This window comes from Dipodomys merriami, unplaced genomic scaffold, assembly GCF_024711535.1.
Source record: "Dipodomys merriami isolate MVZ:Mamm:240054 unplaced genomic scaffold, mDipMer1.0.p SCAF_19, whole genome shotgun sequence".
Classification (NCBI taxonomy): Eukaryota; Metazoa; Chordata; class Mammalia; order Rodentia; family Heteromyidae; genus Dipodomys; species Dipodomys merriami.
This window is the reverse complement of record NW_027203270.1, coordinates 14,876,499-14,894,313: the sequence shown is the minus strand read 5'-3', so window position 1 is coordinate 14,894,313 and position 17,815 is coordinate 14,876,499. Positions and strand designations below refer to the sequence as shown.

Genomic DNA, 17,815 nt, shown 5'->3' with positions numbered 1-17,815 from the left:
AAGCCGGGTGAAGTGTACACGAAGCACTGCAGGTGGGGGCTGGAGCAGTGAAGCACAGAGGGGCCTCTGTCTGGCTTTCTGCCCCTTCCTGTTCCCTTCCATCTACTCATGAGTGGGTCTGTGTGTTGGAGCACTGCTCCCAGAGTCACACTGACCTCCCATCAGCCCCCTCTGCTCCTTACTTCCTGCGTGACCTTAGCCAGGCACTTCTTGGAGCCGAGGTCCCGTCCTTTGTCAGCAGACTTAACAGCAGCTCCTAGCACATGGGGATGCTGTGGAGGTGAGCAACTGGCCAGCACTCCAGCCCTGCCAGGGAGGGAGCCTCACTTTTCTCCCAGTGAAGCAGGACAATGAGAAGTGAGGTACAAAAGAGAGGAGTAGGTGAAGCACTTGGCTGAGTGCCTGGGATACAGAAAACCTGCAAATGCTTCTTTTCAGGCAGGCTTCTAAAGCACCGCCCTACCCAGAGCTCAGCCTTTCTTTTCTGCACCCATCTTTTCTTCAGCGCCATTCTCCAGGGGTTAGAGTTTAATAAATGCAGAACAGCCTCACTACTTTGTGTGCAGCGTCTGGTGAGCCCCAGACAGGGCCTGTGAACCCTCTTTGTTTCCCTCCACCCCAGGGCTGGGCAGGGTCATTGGGGCTGTCTCCAAGGGGCCCAGCAGGGCCTCCCAGGGCGGCTATTCAGGAGGTGATGAATGGGTGGCTCAGGGTGTCTGGCCCCTGCCTGTATTTCAGTGCCTCTCCTGGGCTTTAAACAGCATGAAAGGAGCACAGGTCCTACCAACTAACTAGAGGCACAGCCCAAAAGGGCCAAGGGCAGGGATGGCTTCAGTGTCTGTCAGTGCTGGTGAGCATGCGCAGAAGTGTGTATTCTAGGGGGAGTGAGGAAAGCGCCTGCGCCACTGAACACAGCCATCTTGTGGAACATGGGTGTCTGCACGACACAGGTTATCATGCGGCAGGGTAGCCAGGGGCCTGTGCAGGGACCGCCGCTTCACGTCCTGCATTTTTTCACACTGTGAGATATCACTGGACAAATGAGAGGAGAGGAGAGAGGAGAGAAGATAGAGAGACAGAGACATAGAGGGAGAGAGGGAGAGAGAGAGAGAGAAACCTTGTATATAAGAGACTGAGAAAGCTGCAATCTCCAACTTCACATTCCTTGAGCTGGCTGGATGAATGCAGGTCCCAGTGATGACCCAAGCCAAGATCCCTGTAATGTCCAAGCCTTTTTTTCAGGCTGGTGCAGAGGGACTAGCCAGCTTAGTACTCTGTAAAGAATCCAGGGTCTGGTTCTAACCAGTCCCATGTAAGCTTATAAGGACAGACTGGGGGTGTTTGTGGCTGCAGCTGGGATGGGTAGCGGCTCTGGGAGGGCTTCCTCCTGCTCTGAGGCTGCCGAGTGAGAAGGAAGAGAAGAGGAAGGAGCAGGGGAGGAAATGGTTTTCCATGGTTAAATGACACACCTTTCCTTCCTCATGTGTCTGTAGCTGAATCAACACAGACCCAGAGGTCCCTTCAAACCTTCTGCAGCCCGGTATTACTGACCTGCCAGACCAAATCCTTCCTCCACACTCACCTCCCCGGCAACAAAGAACAAAAGAGGTGCCTCTTCCTCTTTGGCTTTGTAGTTGGCAATGATTTTCTCAGCTATTGGCTGAATCAGCTGTTTGGCTGCCTCAGACTCTCCATCATCCTCAGAATCTGTGAGGGGAAAAGAGAAAAGATACTAGGTTGTGAAAAGGTGGGACCCCATCCACCCAAATAAGCCTGAGCAGCAGAAATGCCCATCTGAGCTGCACCAGAACGCAAGTGAACTTCCTTAGGCACAGCATCTTCCTGCACACAGCTGAGTGGACACGCATGTACAAGCAGCAAAGCAAGCAGTACATGGCTGGCATGCTCACCTGCTGAGTAGTCCTAATGTCCCCCAGTAGACAGCCTTTACCAGTGAAATCTTCACAAATGCACCCTAGAAACTGGGCTTTCCCCATGTCAGAACCTGAGGTCCCTGGTAGCTTTTCTGTCGATCATAGACTAAGGAGTCATGACTTGGGATTTCTGGTTTCCACTGGGAATGGCAGAAGAACTGGAAGGGTGAGGACTGGTTTGGCTGGCAATGGTGGTGATGGGAGAGCCACAGATGTTCAAATGCCACCTTCACAGCTGGCAGCCAAACCATCTGGACTGGGGAAGGCTAACTGCAGAGAACGTGGATCTGGCACACCCAGAGAAGCAGCCACACCCAGAATACCAGGTTCATACTACTGAAACCTGTAGCCAAGATCTAGGGTCACGCCCAAGGGACAAAAGCAGGAGAGGGGAGAGCAGGCTCCAGCAGATTCTACCCTGAATATTATAATGCTCAAGAGGCCTGTGGTGTACACAGACAGGGAACACACTCCAGAATTCTCAGGGCATTGTAATCCTAGTAACCCTAGTTACTCAGGAGAGATCAGAAGATAGTAGTTTAAAGCCAGCCAGGCAGCCAAGTTCACTAGGCTCCATCTCCAAAATAATCAGAAAAAAAACAGGCTGAAGGCATGGCTCAAGTGGTAGAGTACCAGTAGTGAGTAGAAAAGCCAAGCAAGAGCACAAAACTCTGAGTTCAAGCCATGACACTGGCATGGGGGGAAAAGTTCCTTTGGGCCTGCTTATTGGCAACCCTGCTCCCAAAAGACCTCAGAGAATGGGCTGATATGCTGCACCTAGTCCTCTCTGAAGCTGGCATGGTGCATCTTATTCACAGTCTGAGTATAGCCATTCAGCTGGAAGGGAGAAGTCCCAGGGCAAAGGGCAAGGTGGCTCTTGGCCAGCAAAAGCAGCCCGTGGGCTGTCGACTCTAGGCTGAGCACGCCCACCCAGCTGAGAGGTAAACTTGGCCACTGAGGCGGGGAAGAGCCAGGCATGTGGCCTAAGCCAGTGCTGGCAGCCACTAAGGCAGTTCAGGAGAGCACAGGGGAGGGCAGAAGCAGCAGGGTGAGCATTGGCCAGAGGGGGTCCAGCTTCCAGCAGCTGCGAGGTGAGCAGGCCCACTCCTTTCAACAATGACTCTGTTCATGGGGGTTAGGGGCATCCTCCAGCCCTGACCTATTCGGCCCAGCTGGCAGTCAGGAGCAACAAGGAAGGAAAGCAGGGCAGCGCAGCTCCCAGACCACCTCCCACAGGGGGAGATCCATGAATAAATCATTGGGGTCAAAAGCAAGGCTGAAAAGGAGACAAAGGCCCAGGCTTAGCTTTGTGAGTGGCTGGAGGCTGTGGGACAGACACACTGGTGAGGTCTATCCTGGATGTCTTCCCCCCCCATCCCCCCTCCCCCGCAGAGGACCCTGTTGGGCTCCATACCTACAAAAAGGACGAGGCAGGGGCCCTCATTGAGCTGCACTGCGTTGGAGTCGGAGAGCTCTAGCACAGGCTTGGGGTGCCACGGGAACTCCCTGCAGTCCTCATCATTGAGCACCTCCACCCGCCCCTGCCGCGTGATCACCTCCCCCTGTGGGTCCAGCACAATGAGCGTGGGGATGCCTGCAAAAGAGACAGAGAGAGAGCTTGGCTGCTGGCCTAGGGGAGGTGAGAGGCAAGAGGCAGCCAGCAGGGACACATCATCAATGAGGAAACCAGGCCTGGAGTCTGAAAGTCCTGGGCTGGATCCAGGCTGAACCGTGGATGGACTAGTGATGGAACTGGCTGAGGTGTGCATGGCACCCTGCAAGTCACTCCACCTGCATGGGCCTTAGTGTCTTCAGGTGCACTGTGGAGGTACTGTAGTTTGCACCCTTACCCACTCCATGGAGAGCACAGTAGCTGGGGGCTAGCTCAGTGGTAGAGTGCTTAGCATGCACAGAGCCCTAGGCTCCATTCCTTCCCCACTCCTGCTGCCCCCACCCACGGTGATGTAACACACACACAGATGTGCCCACCGAGTACTTGCTGCCTCATCAGCAACAGATTCTAGGTGGAACTCACAGGGGCACAAGACCCACCACCAACAGTAAGACAGCCTGGGGCGAAGCCAACAGGAAGGCAGGGGAGGAGGCCAGCTGGCTGCCAGAGAGCAGTAGGCAGGCCCTGTGCAGTCCCCATCACTGTCCCACCAGCGATGTGTGGTGTGGGGAGACCACACACACACACACACACACACACACACACACACGCACACACGCACACACGCACACACGGGGACAAGTCCTCAGAGAGAGCATGTGCAAACCCCATGCGACTCCAAAGAGCAACCTGAGAAAAACTCCATCCTGGGTTCGGGTGCATCTGAATTTGCAGCCAGGGCTGCCCTCGATCGAGCAGAGTCAGCCTCGGCCCCGCCCTTTGGGGACACCTGTCTCTCCACTGGCAGCAGGTCCCTACTTCCCCCAGTCATCTTAGAACTATCCAGGCACCTCTCCTTTGGGGCAGACCAGAGCCTGAATTTTATATGAAAGCCAAGGCAATTTAATATTTATAGATTCCAAAGTATTCGGTCAGTAATTTGCTCCACTGACATTTTACTTCTCCATGGGGGAGGACACCGAGGTACCAGAAATATGGCCCTGGAGCTTTGTAACCTGCCGAGGCAGCCAACCCAGCAGGCATGTGGTGGTGGGCCAGTCTTCAAAAGGAATAAACGAATCCATTATGTTCACAGCTATTAGAAGAAGTGGCTGGACGTGTCAGGAACAGGTTGAGGGAAATGGGCTCCTGAGGACTGCCATTCCCTCACCACATCTCTCACATCTCTCACATCTCTCTCTCTCTCTCTCTCTCTCTCTCTCTCTCTCTCTCTCTCTCTCTCACACACACACACACACACACACACACACACACACACACACACACACACACACACACACACACACACACGAGCCTGCACACCCCTGGGGCTTTAAAAGATGTGTGTGGCAATGAACAGGTCACCTGAGGACTTGCAGTCCTAGCCATTCTGGTCCCCTAGAGGCCTAAGCCCACATCGAGTGTGTCTCCTTCCTAAGATCAGGGGCTGGACTAGAGTATGTGGCCTGAAGAGAGCACGGAGCAGGAGACATCAAAGCCAGCTAGGGGCACATCCCAACCTCCAAAAACCTTTGATAGATGCTGGGCACCAATGGCTCACACCTGTAATCCTAGAAATTTAGGAGACTAAGATCTGAGGATCATGGTACAAAGCTGGCCCAGAGAGGAAAGTCCATGAGACGTTTATCTCCAATAAACCACCAGAAAACCAGAAGTGGAGCACATTTTTGCACTGTTTATTTTTGAGATAGGGTTTTGCTTGCTGCCTAGGAGCATGCCTGGCCCATGATCCACTTATTTTAGGTTTCCTGAAATGACAGATTCCTACCACTGTGTGTAACATGAATTGAGAAAGGGGTCTTGGGAACTTTTCTGACCATGTTGTCCTTGAATCACTAGTCTTCTGATTCCAGCTTCCCAAGTAGCTAGGATTACAGGTGGGAGACACCAGTATCTGGTTTTTGTTTTTTTTCTAAAAAGTCACCTGTAATCCAGGCACCAGTGACTCACATCCATAATCCTAGCTACTCAAGAGGATAACATCTAAGGATCATGGTTCAAAGCCAGCCCAGGCACAAAGTCTGTGAGACTTATCTCCAATTAACCATCAAAAAGCCAGAAGTAGAGCTATGGCTCAAGTGGTAGAACTCTAGCCTTGAGTAAAAAGGTTCAGGGAAGCCAGGTGCTAGTGGCTCACACCTGTAATCCTAGCTACTCAGGAGGCTGAGATCTGAGGATCATGGTTCAAAGCCAGCCCAGACAGGAAAGGCCGTGAGACTCTTATCTGCAGTAAACTACCAGAAAACTGGAAGTGGCACTGTGGCTCAAATGGTGGAGCACTAACCTTGAGCTGAAGAGCTGAGGGACAGCGCCCAGGCCCAGAGTTCAAGCCCCATGAAGACACACACATAAAAAAAAGAAGTTCAGGGACAGGACTGGTACAAAGAAAATAAAAGTCCCCTGTGAGCTGACAATGTGACTCATGAGAAGGCAGAAAATAAAGACTGGGGCTTTGTTCTATTGAAAGTGACAAAAACTCTGGGTGGGCTGGAAGACATTAGCTAATACTAAGGGAGAGACAAGGAAAGTCCTAGGAGGGTGCTGCCTGCCAAATGTGGGTCTTGCACTTGCTAGCCAAGCACTCTACCATATGAACCATACTACGAGCCCTTCTGGTTTTAGTTTATTTTTCAGACAGAATCTCAGGGTAACTTTTCCCAGGCTGGGCTCTGATTGCTATCATCCTACCTTAGTCTTCCAAGTTTTTGCGACCACAGGTGTGAACCACCATGCCCAGCTTGTTTTTGAGATAAAGTCTCAGTAACTTTACTTGGGCTCTCCTCTGAAATCCTCCTGACTCTGCTTCCTGAGCAGCTGGGATTACAGATGTGTACCACACCTGCACTGGGCTGGTGTACTTTTACCTGTGTCATTTTTTCACTTTTGGGCTTAGATCATATATTCTATGTCCCCAGAAAGGGCTCAGCCAAAGCCCCAGGCTCTGGGAAACTGAGCTGGCCCTAAAATGATACCTCAGAATCCTCTCTATTACCATCTCCCTCAAAGCACAAAGAAGAGAGAATAAGGCCTCTGCAGTCAGTTCCAAACCTTCCTCCTGGGGTCCAGGAACCTATCTGTGAGTATGTGTGGCAGTAACATGTTCTGAGACATCGCCTGGTTTAGTTTGGTTGTTTCTCTAATGCTAGGGAAATGGCTGTGTAGCGATGTGACGGGAGTGAGTTGGTTACAGCAAAGAAGCTAAAATTGTCCAGGGTCTAGGGGAGGGGAGGAAAGATCCAGGTAGAGCTGTAGCCAGATCTCTGTGCATGTGGATCCTGTATGATCTGAAGAGGCTGGGAACCATTTCCCAAAGATTGCTGGGAGCTGGAAAGAGAACTGGGAGGAACGATAGATCCTAGAAAAGCAAGTGCAGGACAATATTATGTCATCATGAAAACGATCATGAAAGACTGTGGCCATATGCAAATGGGCTTCAGTATACATTTTTTGTCTTTTAACTCAGCAGGGCGTAGTATATTATTAAGGAAGTGGTGCAGAGTTCAGTGCTATGCATACATTACAACCATGTGTGAGCATGTATGCATATGGACAGAGACAAAAGGAACTCAGAAAGTGGAAGCAATGGTGCAGGTAAGGCAGGAATGTTGGTAAGACAAAATACAAATAAACTTGGATTTTTTGGGGGTGGTAAAACTGGAACTTGAATTCAGGACCTCAACTTGGTGGACGTGCACTTATTACTTAAATCACTCTCACAGTTATTTTCACTTCAGTTATTTTTCAGATAGGATCTTGCATTTTTGTCCAGGCCAGCCTGGACTGCAATCCTCCTACTTCAACCTACTTCAACTACAGGTTATGAAGGTACTTCAAAGCCTCCCACATACCTGGATGACAGGTGTGTACCACTCTGCCTACCTAGATGTTCCTAAGTGTTGTCAAACACAGGGATTAACATAAAATGCGGGAGTGAAGAGCAGTAGATCTGGGGGTACAGATGACAAATACACAACAATAAAGTCAGGTCTCAGCCCATCTATTGCCAGTCCCATTCATTAGATTACTTCTCCCCTTTTGCCTCTTCCTTTTCCAGCTGAGGAAGAAACCATCTGGTTGGGTGAAGAAATTCAGAGAAACCCAAGAGAGGTCAAAAGAATAGGTCTGGACCTCTGAACTGGCCAGCAAACCTGTGTCAGGAGATAGGCACGAACACATGTACAGCCATATTCTTATGAATTCAGAACCCATCACTGTCTATCAACAGTGGAACAGTTAAGGCGACTGGTACAGTCATACAATGGAATGTTTTCCACCTCTAAAAAGAAATTAAGATAGAAGTAAATATCAACAAGGATAAACCTAAAAAAACATAACAGTGGGAAAAGCAAGTTGCAAAATGGTATTCATTACAACATGACAGCATTTTACGAATGCTTCTAAAAGACACATTGAACAAAACTATATATTATTCATAGATTCATATATATGCAGGGAAATGTGGAAACAGGTTATGAAGTTACATATTAAATGTATGGTGGTGTCCTCAGGCAAGAGGTAGGAGGAGGGCAGGTGAGGAAATGGCTCTCATCTTTGTCTGTCATGCTCCCGTTCACTTATATTTGTCTTTGTGTCTTTTCTTTATTTTGTGGGAGGGGGTGGGGGGATGGTTCTGGGGATTGAACACAGGGCCTAGTGCTTATTTGATTATATATATGTATATACAGGTATATATGTACATATGTGTGTGTGTATATGTAGTGGAGGGCATGGGTACTGGGGCTTGAACTCAGAGACCGTGTGCTGTCTCACTCAAGGCTGGCACTCTCCAGTTCTGTTTTCTTGCTGGAGTCTCACAGACTTTCCTTTCTGGACTGGCTTCGAACCATGATCCTCAGATCCCGGCCTTCTAAGTAGCTAGAATTACAGGTGTGAACCACCAGCACCTAGCTTTGATTACATTTTAAATATCTGAGCACAAATGTAAATTCTGGGTGTGAAGTTACATGGATGTTTATTACATTATTCTGTTACTTCTTGCTTTTTTTTCTTTCACGTTTTCACAATTAAATGCAACACACAAAATAAAACTCCAAGGTCCCTCAGTAGATTCTCAGGCAGCCCAAGGCTGCCCTCACCGGCCAGCAGGGCCAGCTCCACATAGCCTATGCCATGACCTTGAATACTGAGATTTGGTCACAGAAACAGCCAGAATCAGTCAGTTGATCTGTACTGACTGAAAATTGCAAGCTCCAGAAGTCTCGTTTTCACCGATTTTCTACTGATGCTGTATCAAATCCCTTTTTTGAAAGAGTCAAGAAAGAGGGCAAAGAAATGGAGAGGAATGGGAAAAGGGAAGGGGACAGGAAAGAGTGGAAGAAGGACAGAACAAGACGGAAAGAGAAACAGAGCAGATGCTGGCGTAAAGGCCCCACACTATGGTCTCCCAGCCATCAGGCCAAAGCCTCTGCTTCCAAAGACTGGGGCAGGGAAAGAAAGGAGAACAAAACCTTCCAGGGACTCCTAGCTTGAGGGAAAGGGCGCTAGGCCTCCCTGCAAAGAACAGGGTGTTCTCTGACAGCCAGGATGGCTTAGACTATGGCTGATGGGATTATTTTTGCCAAGTGTGTCTAAGTGGTCTCCCTAGAAAGGCATTTTTAACCAGCTTATAGGGCTGTAAATTCCCCAGCGTGCACAAAGCACTGGGAGGAGAAAGGCTCTGTGACCAGGATAAGCCAACTTCACCCTGGGGGGTGTCTAAGGAGATGGATGGAAGTCAAATGTCAGGTCCTGGGTGAGTGTAGCCCCCCCCCCCCTCCGATCCCTCCATAAGAACTGCTCTTTTAGTCCTTTCAGCCTGAGGCAAACTCATCCTCCAGGCCTGCAGCAGCTGCTGCCGCCCTGTAAAAGAAGTGACTGGAAAGGCACAGCCTCAAGGGCGTCATCCCCCCAGGATACCTCAACATGCTGTGAGCATTTGGGAAGCCATGTTGTGTGGTGACACTACAATCTAAGGACACTCTAAGCTCTGCTCTCAACAGGCTCAGCGGAGGGCAGGTTCCTCTGGTATTATGTATTTTCATCCAAGCCTGCTAGGACACACACCAGGAAGCCATGAGCAAGTATCTAGTCAGATATCTTCCACTCTGGGAGGTGCAAACAGGCCAGGTGGAGGCATCTAAGCTTGGGTGCAGGCTAAAGAGCACTCTGGTACTGTTCTGTAAAGCAACTTTGTCAAAACAGATGCTAGAGTCTACCCTGAACAACAGGAACCAATATACAAGGGCACGTGCACCTCCATGTTTATTGCAGCACTGTTCACACTAGCTAGGATATGGAAACAACCCAGATGCCCCACCACAGATGAATGGATCCAAAAATTGTGGTATCTATACACAATGGAATATTATGCAGCCATTAGAAAGGACAAAATAATGGCATTTGCAGGGAAATGGATAGAGCTAGAAGAAATCATTTTGAGCGAGGTAAGCCAAGAGCTAAGAGACAAACGGTACATGGTCTCCCTGATAAGTGGATGCTAAATCCAAAATGTTAGGTGATACGACAAAACTAACAGGACTCAAGAAACAAAGAACTCCCACTCATCTGGTCGAGCCACTACTAAATAACCCCATGCTGCTGATCACATGTATGGTATATTTGTGTACACCGTTGTATGTTATAGACTGTGATAGACAATTTGCTCCAGGAAAGTTAGAATGAACTTGTGACGTTAAATTCCACAATACTGTGAAATTCGGGAAATTATGTAATCACTTAATCACAATCAAAAAAAAAAAAAAAAAAAAACCTCGGGGAAGGTAGGGAGGGAAAGGATGGTAGGGGGAAAACAACGGAGGGGGTAACAATGCTCAATACGCAGTGTACTCATTACCTTACTCATGTAACTGTAACCCTCTGTATAGTATCTTTACAATAAAAAATAAAAAAATATTAAAAAAAAAGAACAGATGCTAGAGGCCAAAGTGGAGGCAGTGCCCTGTACACAGGAACATGGCCAGAAGACACATAACCCCATGGACCACACACTCAAGACTGTGTGTGTGTGGGGGGGGGGGGGGGGAAGGGTGCGTGCACACACAATGGCTTTGGAAACTTTTTTTGAATGGCTTTGGAAACTTTCCTTCCTTCCTTCCTTCCTTCCTTCCTTCCTTCCTTCCTTCCTTCCTTCCTTCCTTCCTTCCTTCCTTCCTTTCTTTTTTGGGTCATGGGGCTTGAACTCTGGGCCTGGGCACTGTCCCTCAGCTCTTCAGTTCAAGGCTAGTGCTCTACCACTTAAGCCATAGAGCCACTTCTGGCTTTTTCTGTGTATGTGGTGCTGAGGAATTGAACTCAGGGCCTCATGCATGCAAGGCAAGCACTCTACCACTGAGCCACCTTCCCAGCCCTGAAAACTTTTTCTTTGGGTAGTACTGGGGCTTGAACTCAGGGCCAAGGCATTGTCCTTTAGGTTTTTGTTTTGGGTTTTTTGGGTTTTTTTGCCAGTCTTGGGGCTTAAACTCTGGGCTTGGACACTGTCCCTAACCTTTTGTGCTCCAGGCTAGTGCTCTACCACTTGGGCCACAGCTCCCCTTTTGGCTTTTACTGGTTAATTGGAGATAAGAGCCTGGGCTGGTTTTAAACCGCAGTTCTCAGATCTCAGCCTCCTGAGTGGCTAGGATTACAGGTGTTAACCACCGGTGTCTACATGTCCTTAGTTTTGTTTTTTGCTCAAAGCTGGCATACTACCACTTGAGCCACGGCTTCACTTCTAGTTCTTTGATAGTTAATTGGAATCTCATGAACTTTCCTGCTAGACTGGCTTTGAACTGTGATCCTCAGCTCTCAGCCTCTAGAGTATCTAGGATTACAGGCGTGAGCCACCAGTGCCTGGCTAATTGGAAATTTTAACCAAAGAGTCACACAAAAGCTTAAGAATTCAATCAGAAGTACTTATTTTATAATGCTATGATGACTATGAAAGAATTTACAGCCCCTTCGGTTCAAAGGCAGTTTGACTAGACTAAAGACAGGTAATGATCTGTAGAGGCAAGAAAAAGCAAAATCTAATCAAGCCCTGGAGGAAGCTGCTAGCTTCCAAGACCCCAGGAAGTGCAGAAATGATAGCACTTGAGTCAGGAATGGGAGGGGCAAAATTTTGACAGTGACCAGACCCATTCTATGTATGAGCAAGGACACAGCACTATGAATAGATAGGTCACCACTGGCCTGACTGCTAGCCTTCTACAACCTGGATGTGTGGAGAAGATACTTCCAAAATAATGCAATTATTCCCTTAAAAAGTAGGGATCATTCAAACCTGAAAAAATCTAGAATTATATTTAGAAACAGAAATCAAACTCATGGCATTCACGTTTTGGAGGCACCCAGAAATCTATGCACACTTGGGGTATCTGACTTTAAGATTTAATCTGAGGGCTGAGAATGTGGCTTAGTGGTAGAGTGCTTGCCTAGCAGACATGAAGCCCTGGATTCAATTCCTCAGGACCGCATCAACAGAAAAAGCCAGAAGTAGCACTGTGGCTCAAGTGGTAGAGCGCTAGAGCAAAAGAAGCTCAGGGACAGTGCCCAGGCCCTGAGTTTAAGTCCCAAGACTAGCCAAAAAAAAAAAAAAAGATTCAGTCCGAGAGGCTAGCATTGCTTCTGCCACAAGTTTCCAGCTCAAGGCAGAGAGTACAAATGGTCAGTTACATCAGAAGACAGAATCCTTGCATTTAAATCACCTTTTATATTGTTATCTCCACTCTTCAAAAAAGAAAAAAAGTTCAGGAAGCTTAAAAATGCATGATATAATCCAATAAAAATAGATGAAAACATTGCCCTGAGGGGAAAGCAGAAGGAAAGGAACAAAGCTAGGGTCAAGGTCATGCACAGAAATGGTAAGCTTTGTAAAATTGCTAAAGGTGCTTGCAAATTCAGATGACTTTTCTAGGGGCTAAAAGCAAAGAATTGTGGCCTACAATGAAATTCAAAGTATATAAAAGATTCATACACACACACACACACACACACACACACACACACACACACACACACACACACACACACAACTAACCTGGTACTGGGTATAGCTCAGTGTATAGCACATGTTTAGCATGCATGAGGCCCTGGATTTGATCCTTAACACCAAAAAATAAAGTATGAATATAAAAAATAGGCCAGATGCCAGGCGCCGGTGGCTCACACCTGTAATCCTAGCTATTCAAGAGGCTGAGATCTGAGGATCACGGTTCAAAGCCAGCCCTGGCAGAAAAGTCCGTGAGACTCTTTTATTTATTTTTTTTGGTCCGGTTGTGGGGCCTGAACTCTGGGCCTGGGTGCTGTCGCTCAGCCATTCAGCTCAAGGCTAGCACTCTACCACTTGAGCCACAGCGCCACTTCCAGCTTTTTTCTTTTTGCTCATGTGGTGCTGAGGAATCAAACCCAGGGCCTCAGGCATGCAAGACAAGCACTCTACCACTGAGCCACCTTCCCAGCCCCCGTGAGACTCTTATCTCCAATTAACCACCAGAAAACTGGAAGTGGTGCTGTGAAGCACTCACCTTGAGCTGAAGAGCACAAGGATAGCACCCAAGCCCAGAGTTCAAGCCCCATGACCAAAAAAAAAAAAAAAAAAGGCCAGGAGTAGTGGCTCACACCTGTAACCACAGTTATCTAAGAGGCAGAGAACATTAAGTACAGCGGTTCTAAGGCCAACTCAGGCAGTAAGTTAGTAATATTCCATCTCAATAAACAAGCTGAGCACTGGTAGCATATGCCTCTGGTCCCAGCTACTTGAGAGGCATAGTTAGGAGGATCAAGGTCCAGGCTGGCTTCAAGCAAAAACAAGAGAAGAGACCCTATCTGAAAATAACTAGAAGCAAGAAAGGGCTGGCTCAAGCGGTGGAGTGCCTGTCTAGAAAGCACAAGGCCCTGCATTCACATCCTAAATAATAAGTACAGAGAGTATATAGCTGAATGGTAGAATGCTTGCCCAACATATATAAGGCCCTAGGTTTGATTTTCAGTACTGCTCCCAAAAGTAAACAAAGAAACAAACAAAATAAACCCATTACCTGCTCAGAGAAGCTTGACTTTTACTAGGTACTGTAGGTTAGTTTACCAATGATAAATTCCTTTAAGAGGGATTTCTAAATTAAGGGTTTTGAAGATTTTTAAGGCTGCTGAGGTATAGTTGCCAAATTTCTCTTACCAACAGTTGTCCTGATTCACACTCTATACCAGCAGTCTGCTCTCTTCCTTACACGGGGATGGGATGATCATTTTAAGCAAATATGACAGATGCAAATTCAGTATTTTCATCTGAAATCATGAAATTATTTATGCTGAATATTTTTCAGATCCATACTGGTAAATGTATTGGATAGATTGCCTTCATATATATATATATATTTTTTTTTTGGGTGGGGGGATCCAGTCCTGGGGCCTAAACTCTGGGCCTGGGCACTGTCCCTCAGCTCTTCAGCTCAAGGTTAGCGCTCTACCACTTGAGCCACAGCGCCACTTCCAGCTTTTTTCTTTTTGCTTATGTGGTGCTGAGGAATTGAACCCAGGACCTCAGGCATACAAGGCAAGTGTTCTACCACTGAGCCACCTTCCCAGCCCTACCTTCATATATTTTTATAAATTAGCTGTCTTTCTAAAATCCTATCTGGAAAAAGCTCTTCTTAAAGGATACTGATTCCTTTTTTTGTTGTTGTTGGTCATGGGGCTTGAATTTTGGGCCTGGGCGCTGTCTCTGAGCTCTTCAGCTCAAGGTGAGTGCTCTAACACTTGAGCCACAGTGCCACTTCTGGTTTTCTGGTGCTTAATTGGAGATAAGAGTCTCACGGACTTTCCTGCCTGGGTAGCTTTGAACAGCAATCCTCAGATCTCAGCCTCCTGAGTAGCTAGGATTACAGGTGTGAGCCACCAGCACCCGGCTTATTTTTCAAAAAGTGTAAGATCAGATTTTTCCTTTTTTTCCCCTTTCTGAGTTAGTCAACAAATATCTGTAATGTTCTTTCTCTGTGCCCAACACTGAAATGTCCAAGTTTATTGAGAAAAGAAAGCTTCAGTGACTTGCTCGAGGCCACTCAGTAGTAGGGCAGGGCCAGTGCTGAACCTATATTAAGGTGGTGGCATCAGTCATTTATGAGTGTTCCAAAGCTCAACTGCACCAGAGTCTGTTTATGCACATCTGCACACCCCTACACAGGCTGTAAGGAGAAGAAGTGTGCCCACACCATGGCCCAGGAACCTGTTAGGAGTCAGAGAGGTCACACATAAAGGACACCTGTTGGTGTGTATGATTTTTGCAAAAAGCCAGGGTGTCACAGTACTGTTAGAAGGCCAAGTGTAAAAATCCAGGTTCATCAGATGAGGCAGGGCACAGCTGCACCAAACTATGGCACCAAAGTCATATTAACACTTAGGAAAGACCTGGGGCCTAGCCAGCCATAAGCCAGCAACGGAGCCTGTGACATAGCCTGGTGGGTTAGGCTAGATGGAAGGAACTCCTTTTCCCACCGAACAGTTATGAAGGCAGCCATGTCTAAGTTATTCCAGAGTCATTTTGGGGGTGAAGAAGTGAAATCCCACACGAGAAAGGACAAAGCAAGAGGGGTGCTGGGATGGAATGTAGGCAAGCTCTCTACTATTAAATTTCTCCCTCCCCACTCCTTACACTCCTAATTTGAGTCTTACACTGGCAATTAAGTACTGCATCAAGAAAAAGCGAAGTCTGGAAAGGAGGTATTCACATAAAAAAGAAAAAGAATCTAGTTTGTTTCTCTATAATCATTATGTCTGAAGAATACCACCATTAGTATTCAAAGTCCTAGTTCTCATCATTCAGGAAGTTTCCTCCCCCGAAAGGTGATTCTTACTCAGCTCCAACCATGATGCTTTGGGAACAGGAAAAGTGTTTGTAAGGCTTGTGCTCTACCACTTTGAGCCACAGCTCCACTTCGAGTTTTTGAGTGGAGATGAGTCTCACAAGGACTTTTTCTGCTCAGGCTGGCTTCGAACTGCAATTCTCAGATTTCAGCCTCCTTACTAGCTAGGATTACAGGTATGAGCCACCAGTGCCCAGCTTCCTAGAGATTCTTTGTCAGAGGTTCATCATTCCCACTTTCCAGAGAAAGAAACTGAGGCTCAAGACTAAGTGATGGGACCAAAGATCACTCTTCGGTCCGTATGGAAGTAAGACCACTGCGACAGAGTTTTGGCCAAGTCATTTTGAAGTATATGGTCGATGCCTACGCATATCAGAAGTCACCCTGCCACAGGTGAGAAGCAGTTATCTAACCAGGAGAGTACTTAAAAACAAAACAAAAAAGCAAGCAGTTAGAATGAGGTGTAAGTTACATACCATAAAACTTATCTCAAGTAATTTTTAAGATGGTGAGGAATGTGAACACTTATGGAAATAGAAGTGTTCTTCTGCAAAAAGGAACCAAAGGTGTGATGAGTCCAGGTTATCATCTAAGAAGCCCCATGGGAGCAGGGCCTGGGATGCCTACCTTGGATTCCATAAAGCCGGTTGAGGCGTGACCGCCGGGCTTCATCGGTGTAGGGGACAGCGAGCCAGGGCATCTCACTGAAATACTGTTTGAACGACTCCTCTGATCTACAGGGAGACAGATGGAAAACAAGGCACAATTATCCAGTGTGCAACCACCACCTGGTCCTCTCACCAGTTTCCCAGGTTGCTATGTCAGAATTCCTAATTCTGGTGCTTCCTCTGATGTCAGACCATGGATGGTGCTATCCTGTCCATTCTGGTACTCACCAAGAAGCAAAGGCCTCCACATTGCAGGCAGTGCCAAAGGAAAGTGGCCAGTGAGTCATGTCCTCACCTGTGTCCAGACAACTACACTCATGCCCAACTTTCCTTTCTCAACACAGACAGGCCAACTTTTACAGTGAGCTTAGAAGTACACACTGCCCCATGCCGCATGATTTCAAATTTGCATAGGGAGCTGTGATATGTACAGGATCATACATTTAAAACCAAGTGTATGATTGCATGTGTTAGGAACTCCAGGGAAAACCAATCTACTCAAGTAATAGCCAATCAGAGCCTCCCTGGGGCTGGGCTCGAGGGTGGGGAATGATCAAGAAGGGAGTACAGAGGAACCTTGTGGGTGTTGATTACAAGGGTAGACACAGTAGATAAAACAGTTTAGTTAAAATGTATAGAATGTATGGTGTTGAAATTAGATTTCAATAAAGGTGATTTAAACTGGAAAGCTATTTAAAGCTTTCTAAAAATGTGTGTGCCATGTGGCATGCCATCAGGCTTGCGGGGGCCCACCTCCTCTCCGCCCCCACTCCCCAGGACCACAAAGTAATTAACAGCATGGGAAGTTCAACAGGACACAGTAATGGGCAAAAGGCCTCTGGTGTGCTGGCATCTCAGAGATCCTCCTGTGAACAGGGCCCTTAGGAGGCAGAAGCATCTGGCAACGAAGTCTGGATTGAGGCCAGAGTTCTGAGCTAAAGGATGCTCACTGATGAGTAAAACAGGACAGGAGGAAAGAAGTGGGTGAAACTAAGACCGAAAGGACTTGACTTCCACAGGGAAGAACATCCCCCACCCTCCACCCTTGTTTTTGTGATTATTTATCCATTCAGGTCCAAATGGTTCTAGCCAGAGTGTGTGACCAGAGCTACCAGAGCTAAGAAAATGATTGCATATCCATCCAAGATAGATGTCACATTGCATTAGTTTGTGGCTCTCTTCCATACCCCTCTATATCTTTTCCTCATGATTTAGAAATGGAATAAAATGGAAAACACATCCTAATCTCAAATAATCCAGGCTTGGACTGGGATATGTTTAGTGTTTCCAGCAGTAAGAGGTTTTTCTAGGCTCCCTTCAGACAATTAAATGAGTCTGACATGAAATGTATTGGCCCCTCTGCCAATAATCCCATCTCCTACCCTCCATGCTCCACAACAAGAAAGTAAGCAATGTGAGGCAAAAGGTATGAGTGCTAACCACATCTGGAGCAGTTACAGGACAGTCACTTCATTGGCACACATTACCTGTCTGCACTAACAAAGATGATCTCAAACTGCTGGCCTGCCTCCTTGATCTTCCGGTAGGATTCCACCAGCACCCTGGTGAGGCTTCGGCAGGGTGGGCACTGAAAGACAAGAGCAGGACCAATGATGTGCTATCAGGGGCCAGATAAGCAAGACCCAAGTAGGACTAACCTGAAGACTCAGTTCATAAGAGAAGAAAATAAGCTCATCTCTCTTCTTGGGGAGCATCCAGCCCAGG

The 17,815-nt window shown here is 47.5% G+C and overlaps 1 protein-coding gene across 2 annotated transcripts in view; it reads right to left on the bottom strand.

Annotated features, from left to right (window-relative positions):
- Nxn (nucleoredoxin) overlaps window positions 1-17,815 on the bottom strand; it is a 137,771-nt gene that overhangs the window by 3,357 nt on the left and 116,599 nt on the right. Inside the window, exons 4-7 of one of the 2 annotated variants that reach the window (XM_070027418.1) lie at window positions 17,578-17,678; window positions 16,050-16,156; window positions 3,349-3,528; window positions 1,583-1,707 (exon numbers count right to left, since the gene is read on the bottom strand). In XM_070027418.1, coding sequence (XP_069883519.1) covers window positions 1,583-1,707; window positions 3,349-3,528; window positions 16,050-16,156; window positions 17,578-17,678 — 513 coding nt within the window. The remainder of the gene's footprint in view (window positions 1-1,582; window positions 1,708-3,348; window positions 3,529-16,049; window positions 16,157-17,577; window positions 17,679-17,815) is intronic. The other variant, XM_070027419.1, reaches the window with a different exon arrangement.